Here is a 17134-nt window from a genome sequence, read left to right as displayed (position 1 = left end):
AAGTTAAACAGGCAATTGCCATGGGTGCTGAGCGATGAGCGCTTTGTGGTTACAGCTACCGGGGAAGGGGGGGTGGTGGGGAGTCACAGAGCCAAGCACAGATGGAGTGGAGGTGATGGCACTAACCTAGTCCTAGGGGACTGGAGAAGGCTTCAAAGAAGTTAGTCACGCTTAGTAGTCCTAGGAGAGAGAGCAGCATTTGTAAAGGCTGTGGGGGAAAGAAAGCATCTAAGGAAATACAAGAAGTACACAACGTGGAAGCCAGAATAAGACATGAAGGCGGAGGTGGACAAATCATGAGATGGAGGGGGAAGCTGGGTACTCTACTAAAACTCTCAGGTGCTATCTTTGATTTAGGCCATAGAAAGCCTTTGAAGGTTTTAAACAAGGGTCATGTTTTGCAAGTCAAGGAAGGATTTGTGCCCCAACCCCCGCAATTGAAAGTGGTGATTCTTAGTGAGGTGGACACAGAGAATTTTTAAAGCCCAGCTCCGTAGGAGCCATTGCAGGATGTCGGTCTTTCTCCCTGGGCCTGCGGCACGGACTTTCTGCAGAAAAACACGTTAGAAAATAAAGGCTTCTCTCAGAAAACAATTTGGCCATTTACCTTAAGAACTATAAAAAGTTTAAATTTTTTTTTTAAACCCATAATCCTGTATCTGAAAACCTAGCCTAGAGAAACCTAAATGTAGAAACAAACTCAGAATAAGCTTTAGACTCAAAGATGTTCATTACAGTACTCTTCACACTAGTGAGAAAATGGAAATGGTCTAAATGCCTGCTAATACAGAAGGATGGCTAAGTTAATTATGGTAGAAATGCATGCTTCAACTACTATGAAGGCATGGAAAGTGATGATTATGAAGACCATGAAATAACATGGGAAGATGCTGATGACATGGAATTAAGGAAAAGCAGGATACAGAAGTATATACATATGGAGTATGAGCCCAACTGTGGCTTAATTTCAGGAAGGCAACGTCTCTTCGACCTCTGCACAACAGGCTGGCATTTCCAAGCAAGGCCCACAGGGCCCGAGGCCGGCACACGGCAGGTTACACGGCTTCCCCCTGACCATAGGGCCTGGGCTCTGGGTTTGACTTGGGGGCGTGTGCACATTACCAGGGTGGGGTGGCAGCGGTGGCGTGGCGGCGGCGGCGGCAGCAGTCACAGCAGTGGTTAGGTCGGCGCTCCTCTCTCTAGGAGGTGGAGGGAACAGAAGAGGAGGTAGGTGGAGAGTAAGAAGCAGACCCCAGAAGGAAGCTCCTCCATCAGCCATCAGCGGGCTTGGCTACAAACAGAATTAACAAGGAAAGGAAAAAGGCCCCCACTAGAAGGAAAACAAGAGAAAAGGTGGAAGCAAGGGAGAGAAGTCAGGAAGAAAGGCAAGTGGCATGGCTGGCTGCAAAGGGAAAGGAGCCCATTCTGACCACCCTTGTAGCCGGGCAAAGGCCAATCACTATACGTGGCCACTCCTGGCCCTGAAGTTACGGGTGAGCAGAGAAAATGGCATTTTCCAGGGTAATGTCCAGGGAGACAATTCACCAGCCGTGTGAGTACCTGTGAGTGCTGCGACACGTTCCCCAGGAGGACGGAGTGAACCATGGACAGAGAGGGGGAACACAGCAAAGGAGACCCTGCACACTGGGGCAGTGCACAGGGAGTGGTGGGACACAGACACTCCCAGTCCTCCCACAGCCCTCCTGGCGGGCCCCGTCAGGAAGCTCAAGCAGGGGGTGCTGCAGGACAGGAGCAGCCCCGCCCCTCCTCAGCCCCATTCTTGCCCACACCAATCTGGGGGCTGACCGCTTGGGCAGGGAATGGAAGGCAGGGATGGTGGATGGTAAAAGATGGTCAAGATAGACATCAAACCAGTGGGGGCCCCAGGCAGCCATCCTCAGTAATGGGGCAGACTCATGAGTCTGCTTCACCCCAATTCACCTGGGCCTCATTTAGGAACCCGCTGCCTGGCCCAGGGACAGGGATAAGCTGCTGGGAACAGTGACAGACACTTTCACTCATTGAGGGTACAACGGGCTCTCTCCAAACCTGCCCACACTGGGTCCCAGACCAGCGCCCTGGAACCGTCTCACAACAATGCACAGATTGAAAAACTTCAAAGCCTGAAAAAGCTGGGCCTCCCCCCGACCTTCCCCACCGTCCCCCACACCCCAGCCTTTCTGGCCAGGATTTACCGGTGAGCAGGATCATGGGCAAGCCTCACAGAGGGTTCTGAGGCTGTTGCTCCAAAGGCAAGGCCCACCCCCCCATGACCTGTGGGAATCACAGCATCACCAAGTGGGAGTGGAGCTGTTCCCCAGGGAGGGGAAGAGAGGCATTCCTTAGGCTTCATGCAATCTCTGTCCAACCCCAGCTCCACCACCCAGCCATCAGGGACCCAAGCAAGCTACTTACCTTCCCAGCCGTCCCTCAGCAGAAACAATGAGGGTCGTTAGAGTAAAAATTCAAAGTGAGACCATGAAAGATGTTCAGTCCAAAGGACCATAAAGTTTTATGACCATCAGCAACCACAGGGTTGAAATGGATCCTCTCCACGTTCCCCAAGGGCTGTGTCCTAGGCCTGCTCTGGTCAGCAAGGAGCAGAGGACTCTGGGGAAAGGCCTGGGAGGGGCTGTGCAGGTGCCCAAGGATCATGCCCTGGCCTGACTGAGAAACGAGGCTTCACTTCCAGGCACAGTCCTCACAGGAGAACAGGGAGCAAGGGGTCCTGAGAGTGGGTGGAAGTGCAGGGTAGGAGTCAAAGGGAACGGCTCCGTGCTCCAAACCCTGACCGAGCACACGGAGCCGGGTGGTCAGGGAGAGAGGCGGTCAGAACTGGGGGCTGGGAGTCCAGGAGCTGCCAGCTGGGCGAGCGCACACACAAGCAATTACCTCTCATCCCTCGCTAGGGTGTGCTAAGTGGCCTGGGAGGGCAGGGAGGGAGCGGTCAGCCCCACCTGGGGTTTCATAGAGCTAATAAGTTTGGTGGGTGGGGGGGGATGGGAGGGACCTCAAATGGTGGCCAGAAAGAGAGCAGGTAGGGGAGGGAAGGCAGGCAAGCAGTGCAGCCGGGAAGGCATAAGCAAAGGCAACAGGCGGGAGCAGAGTGTGTCTGGGTGAAGATGGACAACCCAGGATGGCTGTGACACAAAGGTGTGAATGGAGCCTGAGGAGGTGGCTGGAGGCAGGTCAGGGCTGGACTGCAGAGGGTCCTGATGCTGACCTCAGGGCTTCAGACCCTGCAGACCCTTGCCTGCGGGCAGTAGGGACACACGGAAGGGTTTAAAGAAAGCACCAGGCTTGGTAGAACCAGAAAGATCTTGGGCAGCTGAGGGAGATCAGAGGTGCCAGGGGATATACAAAGGGAAGTGGAGAGACCAGTCCTGGGTGCTGGCTACAGGGCAGAGGGCTGCCATGGTGATTACAAATCCACCTGGCCAGGTGGGTCTGCATTCCTCACCTGTGGTAACTTACTCCTGTGGCGGTTAATCCCACAAACATCCTGTATTTGTTTAGGGCTGGTGGTGCCAGGTGGCAACTTGTCTCCCCTTTATCTTGGGTGGTTTTAGAGTTTCCTTAAAGTATGAGGAAGTGCAGTATGCACCCCACCCCCCACCCACTATGACACCTTGATGTCCACTCTGCACCACGGTTCCGGTGCTGGACCTTGGGGAGGACTTCTGTGCCTCAGAGCGGCACCCTTAGTTCCAACAGGCTGGCCGTGCCAGAACCCTGATGGGAGTCTCAGGCACTGGTGTGCTCGGGCAGAAGACCCGAGAACAAACAGCAATGCTTGTTCTCCGTGTCGACTGGTAAGCCCCCCACCCCTTATTGTGAGATGTAAGTTCTCATGGTGCCTGGAAGGGTGCATGTGGGAGGCAACCAAAATGGGGTGGTTAATAAGCTTAATGTGGACAGGGGTAGGAGCCACAAAAGCCTGTGAAAGCTCACCCCTGTGTGTGGAGCTTGAGACACAACCCTGTTCTGAAGGAGCTGGTAGGCTGACGTGGTACTACATCCCCTGAGATTCTGTTATCTGATGGTTCTCGGCTTTATGTCCTTATCTGCTCTCCTCTGACTCCCTGGAAGCCACACAAATGAGAGAGAGAGTCCCAACGCTGGTCCTGAGTGACTGAGGGGGGTGAAGCAGGAAGAGGGAGAGCAGTAAAGAGTTTACCACCTCGGTACTGAAAAAAGGCAGGAAGAAGGGGGGTTGAGGAGGAGAAACTCCAGTCATCACAGTAATAACCAGTGTCACTGAGGGTTCACCAGGTGCCAGGTGCTTCACAGCCCCGTGTAAGAAGTACTAAAACCTTGCCCTCCCACCAACCAGGCAACGGAGGAACTGTGCTGAACTCAAATCGAAATACTCGCCCTAGCCGGGCCGGCTCAGTGCATAGAGCATCGGCCTGCGGACTGAAGTGTCCCAGGTTTGATTCCGGTCAAGGGCATATGCCCGGGTTGTGGGCTCAAACCCCAGTAGGGGCATGCAGGAGGCAGCCAGTCAGTGATTCTTTCTCATCATTGATGTTTCTTTCTCTCTCTCTCTCTCTCTCTCTCTCTCTCTCCCCCTTCCTCTCTGAAATCAATAGAAATGTTTTAAAAATTTTTTTTAAGAACTCATGCTGAAGGGCACTAGCTGGTCAGTGGCAGAGCCAGAACCCAGGCAGTCTGAGCTGGAGCTCACTCCCAGCCCTGGAGACCCAGCTTTGAGAAGGAACTCTTTAGGGAGGGGCTGAGTGGCCTCGAGGAGAGAGTTGCTGCCCATGCAATGAGAGGGCCCTAGGAATCGGGACAGGGTCTTGAGCTGCAGCCCTAAGTTACTTCTGTGACTTCTGCTTCCCTTCTCTGAGCCTCAGCTGCTTCATCCATGAAACAGAGCAGACACTTTCACACTATCTGGCCTCAGAGGTTCAGGCAAATCCCAGCAAAGACTGAAGGGTAAGTCAGGGGGTGGAGGTTCTATTCTCTTTTTTTTTTTTTGAGGTTCTATTCTTAAAAACTTAAGAACCACTGGACTAGATGTCTCAGAGCCCCCTCCTAGTTTAAGCCTTCTGTTTCTCTAATCTTTTGGTGTTTTTTTCTTCTTTATCTTTTTTCTAAATTTTTTTTTTCTTTTTTCCTTTCTCTCTAATCTTAATTGGGGTTGGGGATAAATGGTCAAAATGACAGTGGGGTGTCTGAGACAGGAAGACACTGAGAGGCTCAAATGACGCCTCTTTGCTCAATAGTACATAAAGGTTGAAGCCTGATGCTACAAACTCCTTTCTGAACTCCCTTTCTTGCTCTAAAACAACTATAAAACAGAGAACACAAGAAATTTCTAGGTTAAATTGGGGAGAGAGGGGGAATGATGCAGTGTTTCTCCTTGGCCTCTTTCTTTCAAAAGGCTTAGGTTTCTCCCCTGACTGGTGTGGTTCAGTTCTTTGTAGCATCATCCAGTACACTAAAAGGTTGCAGGTTAGATTCCCAGTTAGGGTGCGTATGGGAGGCAACCGAAGATGTCTGTGTCTGTCTATCTGTCTGTCTGTCTCTCTCCTAGAAAGGCAGGGGAAAATTAAGTTTCTCCTTAGACTCGGTTATCTCAAAATCAGATTGTATTTTTCCAAAGAAATAACCAGGGTGGAGCTGGAGCAGAAGAAAATAATTAACAAGAGGGAGAGGGAGAGGGAGAGGGAGAGGGAGAGGGAGAGAAAGAGGAAAGTTAACCCTTAGAAGAGAAGGAAAAGATGTAAAAGATGTAGAGGCTCCCCTGGTCAGTGTGGCTCAGTTGGTTGAGCATCTTCCCGTGCACCGAAAGGTTGCTGGTTCGATTCCCGGTCAGGGCATATGCTCAGGTTGAGGGTTCAGTCCCTGGTTAGGATGGGTGCAGGAGGCAACTGATGGATGTTTCTCTCACATTTGTTTCTTAAACAAATACTTGGATTGAAGTGGCCTGGCATTTACTTACTCTCTCTTACATTCTCCAACATCCTTCTACGGTAACTGACCCACAGCTATCTCACTGATAGATTTTCTCAGGGATCTCAACTTTGAGAGAAGCTGTCAAGTTACTACCTCAAGCAGATTCAGAATTTATCTTGAAATGGACATTCGGCCTTTTAGAAATGGGCATACTCTGTCTCTTCAGATGAATGTCAATGAAATTTGGTATACAGATAAGTTAGATGTGTTATTGCACCTAGAAGGTTATAGTCTAAAGAGGTGAATTAAGTATTCAAAATAAACTTGATATACCAAAGTTATACTTCTAGCCTTCCTTCTTCCTTTAACATGTCTGTGTTCTTGCTCAGCCAGTGTGGCTCAGTGGTTGAGCGTCAACCTATGAACCGGGAGGTCACGGTTCGATTCCCAGTCAGGGCACATGCCCAGATTACGGGCTCACTCCCCAGTGTGGGGTGTGCAGGAGGCAGCTGGTCCATGATTCACTCTCATCATTGATGTTTCTATCTCTCTCTCCCTTTCTGAAATCAATAAAAATATTTTTTAAAAGAAAAGAAAAAAACACACACAAAACTGCCTCGATGATTAATCTGATTTCTCCAGGTCATGGTGCTGAAGGCTGACATGCCTCCAACAGCTTCTTTAAGCTCAATACACACATGGATCAGAGACACAGAGAGAAGCTCTTTTCTCAGACTCAGTTCAGGCCACATGATCTTCAGGAGACCACAAATAAAACTTCCCCAAACTTTCGCTGGGGCCTGGCATTCAGGCCTGAACTAAAAGCATTGTCTCTTGTGAGTACCTCAGAAACAGCAGTGAAACCGGGTAAATCTGAAGTTAACTAAAGGTCTGACTCCAAGTGGGTATTTCTATTTTTTAAAAGGAAAACACACAGCTACCCAGAGACAGAAAATAGTCATTGCTTTATTTGGAGAGAATAAGAGTTGTTATTTTTCTCTCCATTTTGTTGGAAGGGGACTTCCAAAAAAAAGCCCCCAAACACATAAACAAAGCATCCCAGCAATTTCCTTGCGTAAAGAGTTACAGCAACAAGCAAGCCCACTGTATGGCATTTGGCCTATTTACACCAATGAAAATAAGGAGGGTGATAGTGATTGAGTTGTAAAAAATCAGATACCAAGGAAATTACTTCCTTTCCTTGCCCACCTCTTTACTCTCATATTTAGAGTGCACACACACACACATACTTCCTCCCTGGCTCACCCTTCCCAGACACCTCACCTGATTGATAACATAGATGCCGTAGTCCAACTGCTGACGCTGCAGGATTGGGTGCAAGTAATACAGCCAGTACTTGAGGTGTTCCTGCCGGTTGCGGAATGGAATAATGATGGCCACCTTGTGAGGAGAAATGCAGTCCTTGGGGGCGTAGCGACCACCCACCTTCACCTCGGGGTTCTGTTTTGCCAGAAGCGTCAGGTCCACGGGTACGTTGAACTCGATCAGCATGGGGCCGACTAAAGGGGTGGAGGAAGGAGAAGTTAGCAGGCTGTGGGACTCGCTGCTTCACAGGGGGTGCCAGGTGGCCAGGCCACAGGAGACAGCTCTTCCAGAGAGGCAGTGCGGCCATGGAAAAGGCATTCGTGCCCAGCACTAGGTACCGTGTCCAGCACAAGAGTGACCAACCATCCCAGGAAACTCGTCGTACCAGGCAAACTTGGATGGCGGGTCACTCTGGGAAGCACTCACCTATGCGGGCCACACTCCCTTCAGACTCCGTGTTTCTCAACTGTGAATTGGAAGCGGGGCAATTTCTGCCCTGACCTCCTGGCAGGCTGCTGCAAGGATCAGAGAGCAGGGAGGAGAAAGCACTTCCTCAGAAATCCCGAGGTTGAGACCTAGCTCTGCCACCTCCCAGTCAGTGTGGCTTTGGACAGGTTCTCTCTGAACTTAGCCCAGTTGAGGAAACGTGTGTGTGTGTGTGGTGTGTGTGTGTGTGTGTGTGTGTGTGTGTGTGGTGTGTGTGTGAGTGTGTGTGTTGTGTGTGTGTGTGTGTGTGTGTGTGTGTGTGGTGAGTGTTGTGTGTGTGTGTGTGTGTTGTGTGTGTGGTGGTGTGTGTGTGTGTGTGTGTGTGTGTGTGTGAGTGTGTGTGTGAGTGTGTGTGTTGTGTGTGTGTGTTGTGTGTGTGTGTTGTGTGTGTGTGTGTGTGTGTGTGTTGTGTGTGTGTGTAGAGGTCAGTGTTGAGAAAATCAGAAGGTAGCAAGGAGTGGCATGAGTAACCTATGTCTCATGGGTCGATGCACAGATGAAACAAACGTGACGGGAAGGACTGGAGGAAAGGAGACCCCAGAGGAGGCTGAGGGGCACGGGAGAAGAAAACAGTTGGAAAGAACATCCAAGAACGCTTAGTAGAAGGGAGGGAATCCAGTCAGGGATGACCGCAAAGGTTCTGGCCTAGAAGAACGTGGCTCCAGATGAGAGAAATAAGTTAGTAGGAGAGCTCTTTGGCTTAGATGAAAAACGGGTGAGGTGTGTATGGACGGTGGGTTTTTAGTTAGTGGCAAGTTAGGAGCAGAGGGAAAGGCTAAGGCCAAGATCCAGATACAGACATGGCAGCTCTTGTCTCCTAAGCAGAAACAGGTGGCGCTACGAGAGGGCTGCTGGGAACTGTCCCTCATGCAGCACCGACGGTGAGGGCAGAAGAAAGGTGACTGGCCCAGGGACACACAGGGAATTGGGGACTGAGTCATGACTTGAACCCAGGCCCCCAGTATTCTCTGTAGGACAAACTTTCTCAAAGAGGGTTCCACGAAACACTAATCCTAGCAGGATGCTTAACAGAAGAACATGTCCCCTGGTCAAATGAGGGCAGGAACCCTACCCACTAAATCCTGCTTCTGGAAAGTCAGGACGTACACCAAAGGCTCTGAGAAGCTGTGCAATCAAAAAACCTTCTTCACTTTATTTAACCCTCCATCTCCCAAATGTACTGGGCCACAGAATCATTTTACCGGGGGACGCAGTTTGAGAACTGATACTCTAGTGTAACCAGCTTCCCCTGTGAAGCAGACTAGTCATAAGCACAAAGGAACAGAGGTGAGAACGCTGACCACAAACTCAGAGCAAGTTCACCCGAAACATGCCAGCGAGAACCAGTGTGCACCCTCTGCCACCTTGTTTATCAATAGTATGTGGCTCTCTGAGCACCCGTCCCCAGAGATCACTACCCTCCTGAAATGAGACAGCCGGAGAAAAGCAAGCTGTGACTCTTGCTCCTCCTGCCTGTTCGCAGGTGCGAACTCGCCACCTCCTCTCCTTCTCCCCTCCCCTGCACCTCCAGCACACCACTCGTGTTCCCTCCCGCCAGTGCTGACCCAGCTCCATCACCACCGGACCTGTTCCCATTCATTTTCTTGAGACACAGCTCTGATCATTACCTTCCCACTAAAAACCTCCCATGGCTCTAAGGCCATGTCGCCTTGGACAAGGCAAGGCTTGGCAACAAGGCCCTTCAGTCTCAGCTCTACCTCCCTCCCCATTCTTATAAACCAGGCCTATGACTGCACTTTTCTTTTTGCCAGAAATGGCCTTCCCTCTTTCCTCTAATGGCAAACTTTGCAAGGAGAGACAGGCCAGAATCTTAAAAGCAAAGTCCCAATCTTGCCTTGTCCTTTCCCTTTCTTCATTACCACAGAGCTCAGACAGCTGATCCCCGGGGTGAGGAAGGGGACCCTCAGGGTTCCAAAGCCCTGTTGCCTCCTGGGCCATGTACCTCCCTCTCTGGAGGGGCGGGGGCCTCACAGATCAGTCCCTCACTGGGCTGCTGGCTGACCCAGCTTCCATATCCTAGGGTGCCCTCAGGTGAGTATTGGCTTTATACTCTAGGACTAAGTAAGGGGATGCCTGGACCAGTTTTCCCCAAACCTATCATCAGGATCACCTGAGGCAATTTGTAAAAAATATGGACTCTCAGGCCCTTCCCCTAGAGAGCCTGAACTGGGGAGATCTTGGGAAGGACCTAGGTGAATAATTAACAAGGAGCCTAGGTCAGTGGTCGGCAAACTCATTAGTCAACAGAGCCAAATATCAACAGTACAACGACTGAAATTTCTTTTGAGAGCCAAATTTTTTAAACTTAAACTATATAGGTAAGTACATTGTTATTAACTTAATTAGGGTACTCCTAAGGCTTAGGAAGAGCCACACTCAAGGGGCCAAAGAGCCGTATGTGGCTCGCGAGCCGCAGTTTGCCGACCACGGGCCTAGGTGATTCTGGTCCTGTTTTTTTTTTTGTTAATCCTCACCCAAGGATACTTTTCCATTGCTTTTTAGAGAGAATGGAAGGAGGAGGAGGAGGAGGAGGGGGAGAGAGAGGGAGAGAGAGAGAGAGAGAGAGAGAGAGACACTGATGTGAGAGAGACACATGGACTGGTTGCCTCCCACAACCCAGGTACATGCCCCTGACTGGAAATGAACCCGGGACCCTTCAGTCTGCGGGACAATGCTCTATCCACTGAGCCAACCAGCCAGGCCAGAGCCTAGGTGTCTCTGTCTGGGCAAGCTGGGCAATGGGGAGAGGAACCTCCCATCTTCACAAGTCTCGGGGCTTGCAGGCAAGGGGGGCCCTCAGTGTCTCCTACAACTCACAGGTCATAGAGCAGCCCTTCCCAATGGGGCCCAGCAGGCCTCAACTGCTTGACTCCCCGGCCCGGGCAAAGTCTTCTGGGAGGCCCTGCTGCACAGTGCACTTGTGAAAAACATGAAAAAGATCTGTCACTGGGCTCTTCTCACTTCAGAGGGCCCCACAACATCTGCAAAGCCTTTGCACCTTTTCTTCTCGAGATGCTACTAAACATAACCCCATTTTCAGGAACCCAAGAGGCATCTGGACTGTCACCCTACCACCTTACTCATACTTTCGGAAACCAGCCCAGAAGACAGGAATCCACACTTGGTCTGCCCAGCCTCCTGAAGCAGACACCTGCAGGCTGGTCTTAGTTTTGCCCCTTCAGGAGTTCCAGAAAGGTGGTCCTGAGGTTTCCTGGAGAGGAGAGAGGATGCCTGGGCCCTGGTGTAGCTCCATCAGTGACTTGCTGGATGATCTATCTTTGGGCAAGTAGCGTCTGCACTCAGGATACTGGTTTCCCCTTTGTAAATTGCAGGGACCAGAACTCAACCTGCTCCAGAAGACTCCACCCCCACTGGCTCCTCCAAGAGCTCAAGTGGAGCTTTATCACTGAACAGCCTCTTCTCACTCTTTTTTTTTTTTTTTTTAATATATTTTATTGATTTTTTACAGAGAGGAAGGAAGAGGGATAGAGAGTTAGAAACATCGATGAGAGAGAAACATCGATCAGCTGCCTCCTGCACACCCCCTACTGGGGATGTGCCCGCAACCAAGGTACATGCCCTTGACTGGAATCGAACCCGGGACCCTTGAGTCCGCAGGCCGACGCTCTATCCACTGAGCCAAACCGGTCAGGGCCATCTTCTCACTCTTTGCACCCTTCTCACAACCCCCATCGTCTCTAACACACTGAAGGCACACTGACCCCCGGATCCTGCCTTCCCTACCCAATCTGGCAATTCTTTCCCCGCCTTCTCTCTGTGAAGCCTCCACAGCTCTGAGAATCCCGCAGATCTCACCTCTGAGAGTGGATAGCACTTGGCAGTCAGTGGCAGCGCCAGACCTTGGGTCCAGTGCCAGCCAGGAGGCCTCCGGTAATGTTCGGCACATCTCCTGCCACCCACAAGAGCTGTCCTCTGCTGCACCCCTGGCTCTGTCACAGTGAGAAAATTCATAGAGCTCAGACTCCAGGAGGGCAGCGACCAGCTCTGCCCAGACCCTTGCAGACCTGGGGCCGGGTCTCAGAGCCACGGCTGGAGGCCTCAGGGAGAGGCAAGGGGAAGAAACAAAGGGCTGAAGGCTTCATGACAGTCCTCACGCTAAGCCAAGGCTCCCTTGCTGTGAGGCGCATGGCGTGTGCTACCACAGGCCCTCGGCCCCGCTGGGCTGGCTTGTGTGTTTTCTTGGCTCTGGGAGCTGGGAAGCCGGGTTACGTAAGCAGATGAGCAGATGTGAGCCTGTCCTCGGCTCCCCCAGCTAAAGCCCTGCCACGTGGGCTTCCCAGTTGGGAGTCCGGGTCACGGCCTTGCGTGTAAGTCACTCAATAACTTCAATGTGTGAGCTCAACTCAGACAAATTCCACTGCTCCCTTGCTCGGCACAGCAAGCCCTGCTAATCTAGAGCCAACCCAGCGTAGACTCCTTGCCTCACTTTCACGTTCACTGAACCACTAAAGTTCCTCAAGCTCCTCAGGCCAATCAGTCCCTGCTCCAGATGCCCAAAATACCCTTGACACCACATTGAGCCCTGCAGGATGAGAGCTCCCTGCTTGCTCCCTCATCTCTGTGAGGGCAGGGGTTGTAGGCCATGCCGTTCCTTTTTATACTTGGGACAGTTACTGGCAGAGCAGCATGCACAAACATGTGTTTATCCACACAGCACAAGTTCAACTACAAGTTAAGAAGCAGAGCTAACAGAGCAGGGAACCATTTTGCCTTCAATGTTTGAGAATGCAGATTGTCCTAATACACATGTACAACCAAGGCAACCAAGGGCAAAAACACTCCCCATTCTGGGTTCTTAAGATGCCTTTGGTTCCAGGCATAGCACCTGATCTGTGATTGATGGGCACATCCCCCACCCTCGATCCTATATAATAAAAGCCTAATATGCAAATCGACCGAACAGCGGAATGACAGGTCACTATGACGCACACTGATCACCAGGGGACAGATGCTCAACACAAGAGCTGCCCCCTGGTGGTCAGTGCACTCCCACAGGGAGCACCACTCAGCCAGAAGCCAGGCTCACGGCTGGCAAGTGCAGTGGCAGTGGCGGGAGCCTCTCCCACCTCCGCGGCAGCACTAAGGAGCAGTGAGCCGAGCCGGTAAGGAGCAGCGAGCAGGTGGGGGATAAGAAGTGAGGGGTCCCGGACTGCGAGAGGGTGCAGGCTGGGCTGAGGGACACCCCTCCACCTCAATGCACGAATTTCGTGCACCGGGCGTCTGGTGTTAAAATAAGTTTCCTGCAGGTTCCAGGCCTATAATTCAAAACTTTGTGGCAGTGGACAGCCTAATGAAAATGTTGCATTTCCTTAGCTGAACCTCACACTGCCACATCAAACAGGCACTTCACCAAATACCACTTGTTCCTTAAGAGAATAATCCCAAAGTTCAAAGTCTGGTGTGGATTGTGAGCTCATCAGAAAAACCTTATGTGGTCACTCAGTCCAGGATCCTGTCACCAATGGTATCAAGGCCTAACCTAAGGGAGCAAAGCCATGGTCAGGTTCCATCACTTTCAGGGGTCTGGATCCTCTTTGAACTAGAACAGTGATGGCGAACCTTTTGAGCTCGGCGTGTCAGCATTTTGAAAAACCCTAACTTAATTCTGGTGCCGTGTCACACATAGAAATTTTTTGATATTTGCAACCATAGTAAAACAAAGACTTATATTTTTGATATTTATTTTATATATTTAAATGCCATTTAACAAAGAAAAATCAACCAAAAAAATGAGTTCACGTGTCACCTCTGACACGCGTGTCATAGATTTGCCATCACTGAACTAGAACATGGAAGAATCCTGGCAGACCATGAGAGTTTGAAACTGAAGGCCAGAGATTGACAGGTTTCCTCAAGGACATTCTTGGATTGCCTCCCTCCCGCCCCCACCCACTCCCTGCCCCTCCAACAACAACAAAAGCCATCCATATCTTCCCCTTATTAATCTTTTAGGGTTCTCATGTTCATGGATGCATCTACAGGGTGGACAGCAAATCGAGGTACACAGGCCCCTCTACTCTCCCTACACTGTGCCCATGGGGATTCTGTCTCAGAATCCTTCTCAACTTAGGGCTCCAGGAGCTACCAACTGATCCCAGGTGGCATAAAAATGAATCTTATTTGACATCACTGACCTAACCCTCCTCAAGCACATTTCTGTACCACACAAGGTCACAATTCCTGACTTCTAAAGCAGAGGAATTAAGGAGAGAATGCTGAGAAGCCTCTGGAGATCCCAGAACTGGGAGCATGACAGTACACTTCTATCCTGGGGCGACCCAAAGAGGTTTTCTTTTTAAAAATTTTATTGAATGTATTGGAGTGACATTGGTTAGTATAATTATACTAGAGGCCCGGTGCATGAATTCATGCATGGGTGGGGTCCTCGGCCTGGCCAGTGATCGGGGCCGATCAGGGCCATCTTGCCGTCTCAATCCGGGCCAATTGGGGCCGGCTGTCAGGGGGGAGGGACTGCGGGAGGTTGGCTGGCCAGCCGGGGGGAGGGGAGTGGCCGGCTGCGGGAGATGGGCTGTGGGAGCACACTGACCACCAGAAGGCAGCTCCTGCATTAAGCGTCTGCCCCCTGATGGTCAGTGCGCATTATAGCTACCGACTGGTTGTCCGGTTGTCAAGGTCGCATGGGCTTTTATATATATAGATAGGTTTCAAGTGTACAATTCTATAAGACATCATCTTTATACTGTATCATGTACTCAAAGTCTCTTTCCATAGTCATTTATCCCCGCCCTTTACCCTCTTCTACCTCCTCACGAAAAGGTTTTCACCTGAAGTGCAACCACAGAGATACAAGGCCCTGAGGTCAAGAAGCAGTGTGGGGGATCACAGGCTTTCAAAGCTCAGTAAACAGGCTTCTCAGTGTTTGCCACTGGGGAAAATTGTCCCAGGAGGAATTTCTGCTTTGCTTGGTCCTGGCCCAAAAACAGATTTCCTCCTCATCCAGCCCTTCTCCCTCCCTCCAGCTCTCTGCTGGAATTTGTGGAAACTGCGTGCCTGCCCACGGTTATCAGTTATCACTACCAGGAAAGGCTCAGGAGGCCAACCTGCCTGGAAATTCTGTGAGCCCAGGAAGACCTTGCTACACCCCTCTCCTCTTAGAACTTGAGCACTTCTGGAAGAAATGATTTGAACTTCTCAGAAAGGATTAGAATAATAGTCTAGTATTTTAAAAATATATATATTTTTATTGATTTCAGAGAGGAAGAGAGAAGGAGAGAGAGAGATAGAAACACCAATGATGAGAGAGAACCATTGATTGGCTGCTTCCTGCATACTCCACACTGGGGATCGAGCTCACATCCCGGGTATGTGCCCTGACCGGGAATCAAACCGTGACCTTTTGGTTCATAGGTCGACACTCAACCACAGAGCCACGCCGGCTGGACAACAATCTGGTATTTTTTATTTTAAGACTTTCCCCTCAGGCGGGGAAAAAAAAGGACCCTTTGTAATACTTTAAGCAATAAAAAAATTAAAAAAAAAAAAAAGACTTTCCCCTCCATAGTGAGGCAGTCCCCCCATCCCGCCTCCTCTGAGGCCTCCACACTCGGCCTGGAGACAGTCGCCTACAGGTAAGCCCAGGGCCTGCCACTTGAGAACTCCAGGCCCAGGATGGCAGAAGCCACATTTACTTCCGTTCCTCTTGATTACTTTCCCCTCCTCAGGATGCTGGGGGAGAACACTTTGCTCTGCACTTTCTTAGCTTATTTTTTAGAAAAGATGTAGAAATTCAACACACAGTTCTACAGGAAGCAAATGCAATTTCCACGGGAAGCAGCATGGTAGGAAAAGGTCACAGACCAGGGTTCAAATTCCTGTGCCTCTACTCGCCCTGGCTGGGTGGCTGTTCCTTAGAGCAGTATTTGTGAATTAGTGTGGGAGTCTATCATGAAGGAAGGGAGGAGGAAAACTGGGATGAACACCATGGACACTGGGTGCACACACAGCGGTGTGAATGGACCTTAAAAAAACAAGGGTGTGCATCTGGGAGCCCAGTTCTTGGTTTCTAAATACCATTCTCTACTAAAAAGAACTAGGGACTGAGCAAGAGGAACCTGGCCAGTATGACTCAGTTGGTTGGAACATCGTTCTGTGCACCAGAAGGTAGCGGGTTCGATCAGTTGGGGTGTGTACAGGAGGCAACTGAGCAATGCATCTCTTTCACAATGACGTTTCCCTCTTTCTCCCTTCCTCTCTCTCTTAAAAAAATCAATTAAAAATATTTTTAAACAGCTGGGTGAAATAAATTAGAATCAGAATGAGCTACAAAAGAATACTCTTTACATAAGTTAAAAATACATGTACATATACTGTGTGACCTGTTTATATGACATTCTCAAAAAGACAAAACAATAGTAATGGAGAACAGATCAGGCAGGGATTGCCAGGAGTGAAGGGCTGGAGGAGAATGGGGACTGTACAGGGGATTTTTGCAGTGATAGAAAAGTTCTGTATCCTGATTGTTGTGGTGGCCATACAAATTTATACTTGTGTTATACAGAGCTATACACCAAAAAAATTTTTTTACTATATACTCATCTAAAAAATAAAATTAAAAAATGAATATAGCCCAGCTGGCGTGGCTCAGTGGTTGAGCTTTGACCTATGAACCAGGAGGTCACGGTTCGATTCCCGGTCAGGGCATAGGCCTGGGTTGCAGGCTCGATCCCCAGTGGGGGGACAATGAAGGAGGCAGCCGATCAATGATTCTCTCTCATCACTGATGTTTCTATTTCTCTCTCCCTCTCCCTTCCTCTCTGAAATCAATAAAAATATATTTTAAAAAATGAATATATGTAAAACAGCAGCTCCCATTTGGCAAGAACAGAAACAGTCACACATTAAACAGTCAAGCATTAGAATGGTTGCCGGAGGTGGGGTGGAGAAATGGAAGTGGGAATGAGGATGAAAGGGAGTCCATGATGATAACGGGCATGGAATAGTGTGATGGCTGGATGGAAAGAAAGGAAAGCAGGAAGAAAGTACAAAGGAAATAAGTAGGGGAGCGGTGGAGGATGGAGCTGGATGTATCCTTCCAGCACAGTTCAGGGGAGAAAGGAACCCTGACCTCTAGACAAACCAAGGTCCCTGAGCAGGTCTGCAATCCTGTGGGGTCAGATTCATCAGCCACAACAGCCTGACACCACCCCCCATTGGAGTATGTACTCAGTTTTCTGCTCTGACTTCTGACTCACTGGCTGTGGACTAACTGCCTTCCCTCCTAGTGCTGCAGCCAGAGAACTCTAAGGCACTTGACAACAGTTCTAATCTTCCCAGTAAATCAGAAGTTTAGTGATCCAGCAGGTAAGTAAGCCTCCTGGGAGTTTTATTACTGAGTAAGTTGCTCCTCCGATATTCT

General features: G+C 50.1%; 1 protein-coding gene across 2 annotated transcripts in view; it reads right to left on the bottom strand.

Moving 5' to 3' along the window:
* The window catches only part of B4GALT1 (beta-1,4-galactosyltransferase 1), a 47964-nt gene that overhangs the window by 15084 nt on the left and 15746 nt on the right, over nt 1–17134 (bottom strand). The window contains exons 2-3 of one of the 2 annotated variants that reach the window (XM_070431369.1): nt 7189–7424; nt 1093–1199 (exon numbers count right to left, since the gene is read on the bottom strand). In XM_070431369.1, the coding sequence (XP_070287470.1) occupies nt 1119–1199; nt 7189–7424 (317 nt within the window). In that variant the 3' untranslated portion in view covers nt 1093–1118. Of the gene's footprint in view, nt 1–1092; nt 1200–7188; nt 7425–17134 lie in introns of those variants that run through there. The other variant, XM_070431368.1, reaches the window with a different exon arrangement.

The sequence above is a fragment of the Myotis yumanensis genome, unplaced genomic scaffold (assembly GCF_028538775.1).
Source record: "Myotis yumanensis isolate MYYU_CA2020_CCGP unplaced genomic scaffold, mMyoYum1.0.hap1 SCAF_12, whole genome shotgun sequence".
Classification (NCBI taxonomy): domain Eukaryota; kingdom Metazoa; phylum Chordata; class Mammalia; order Chiroptera; family Vespertilionidae; genus Myotis; species Myotis yumanensis.
Note: the sequence above shows the minus strand (reverse complement) of the source record. Positions and strands in the feature narration are given on the sequence as shown.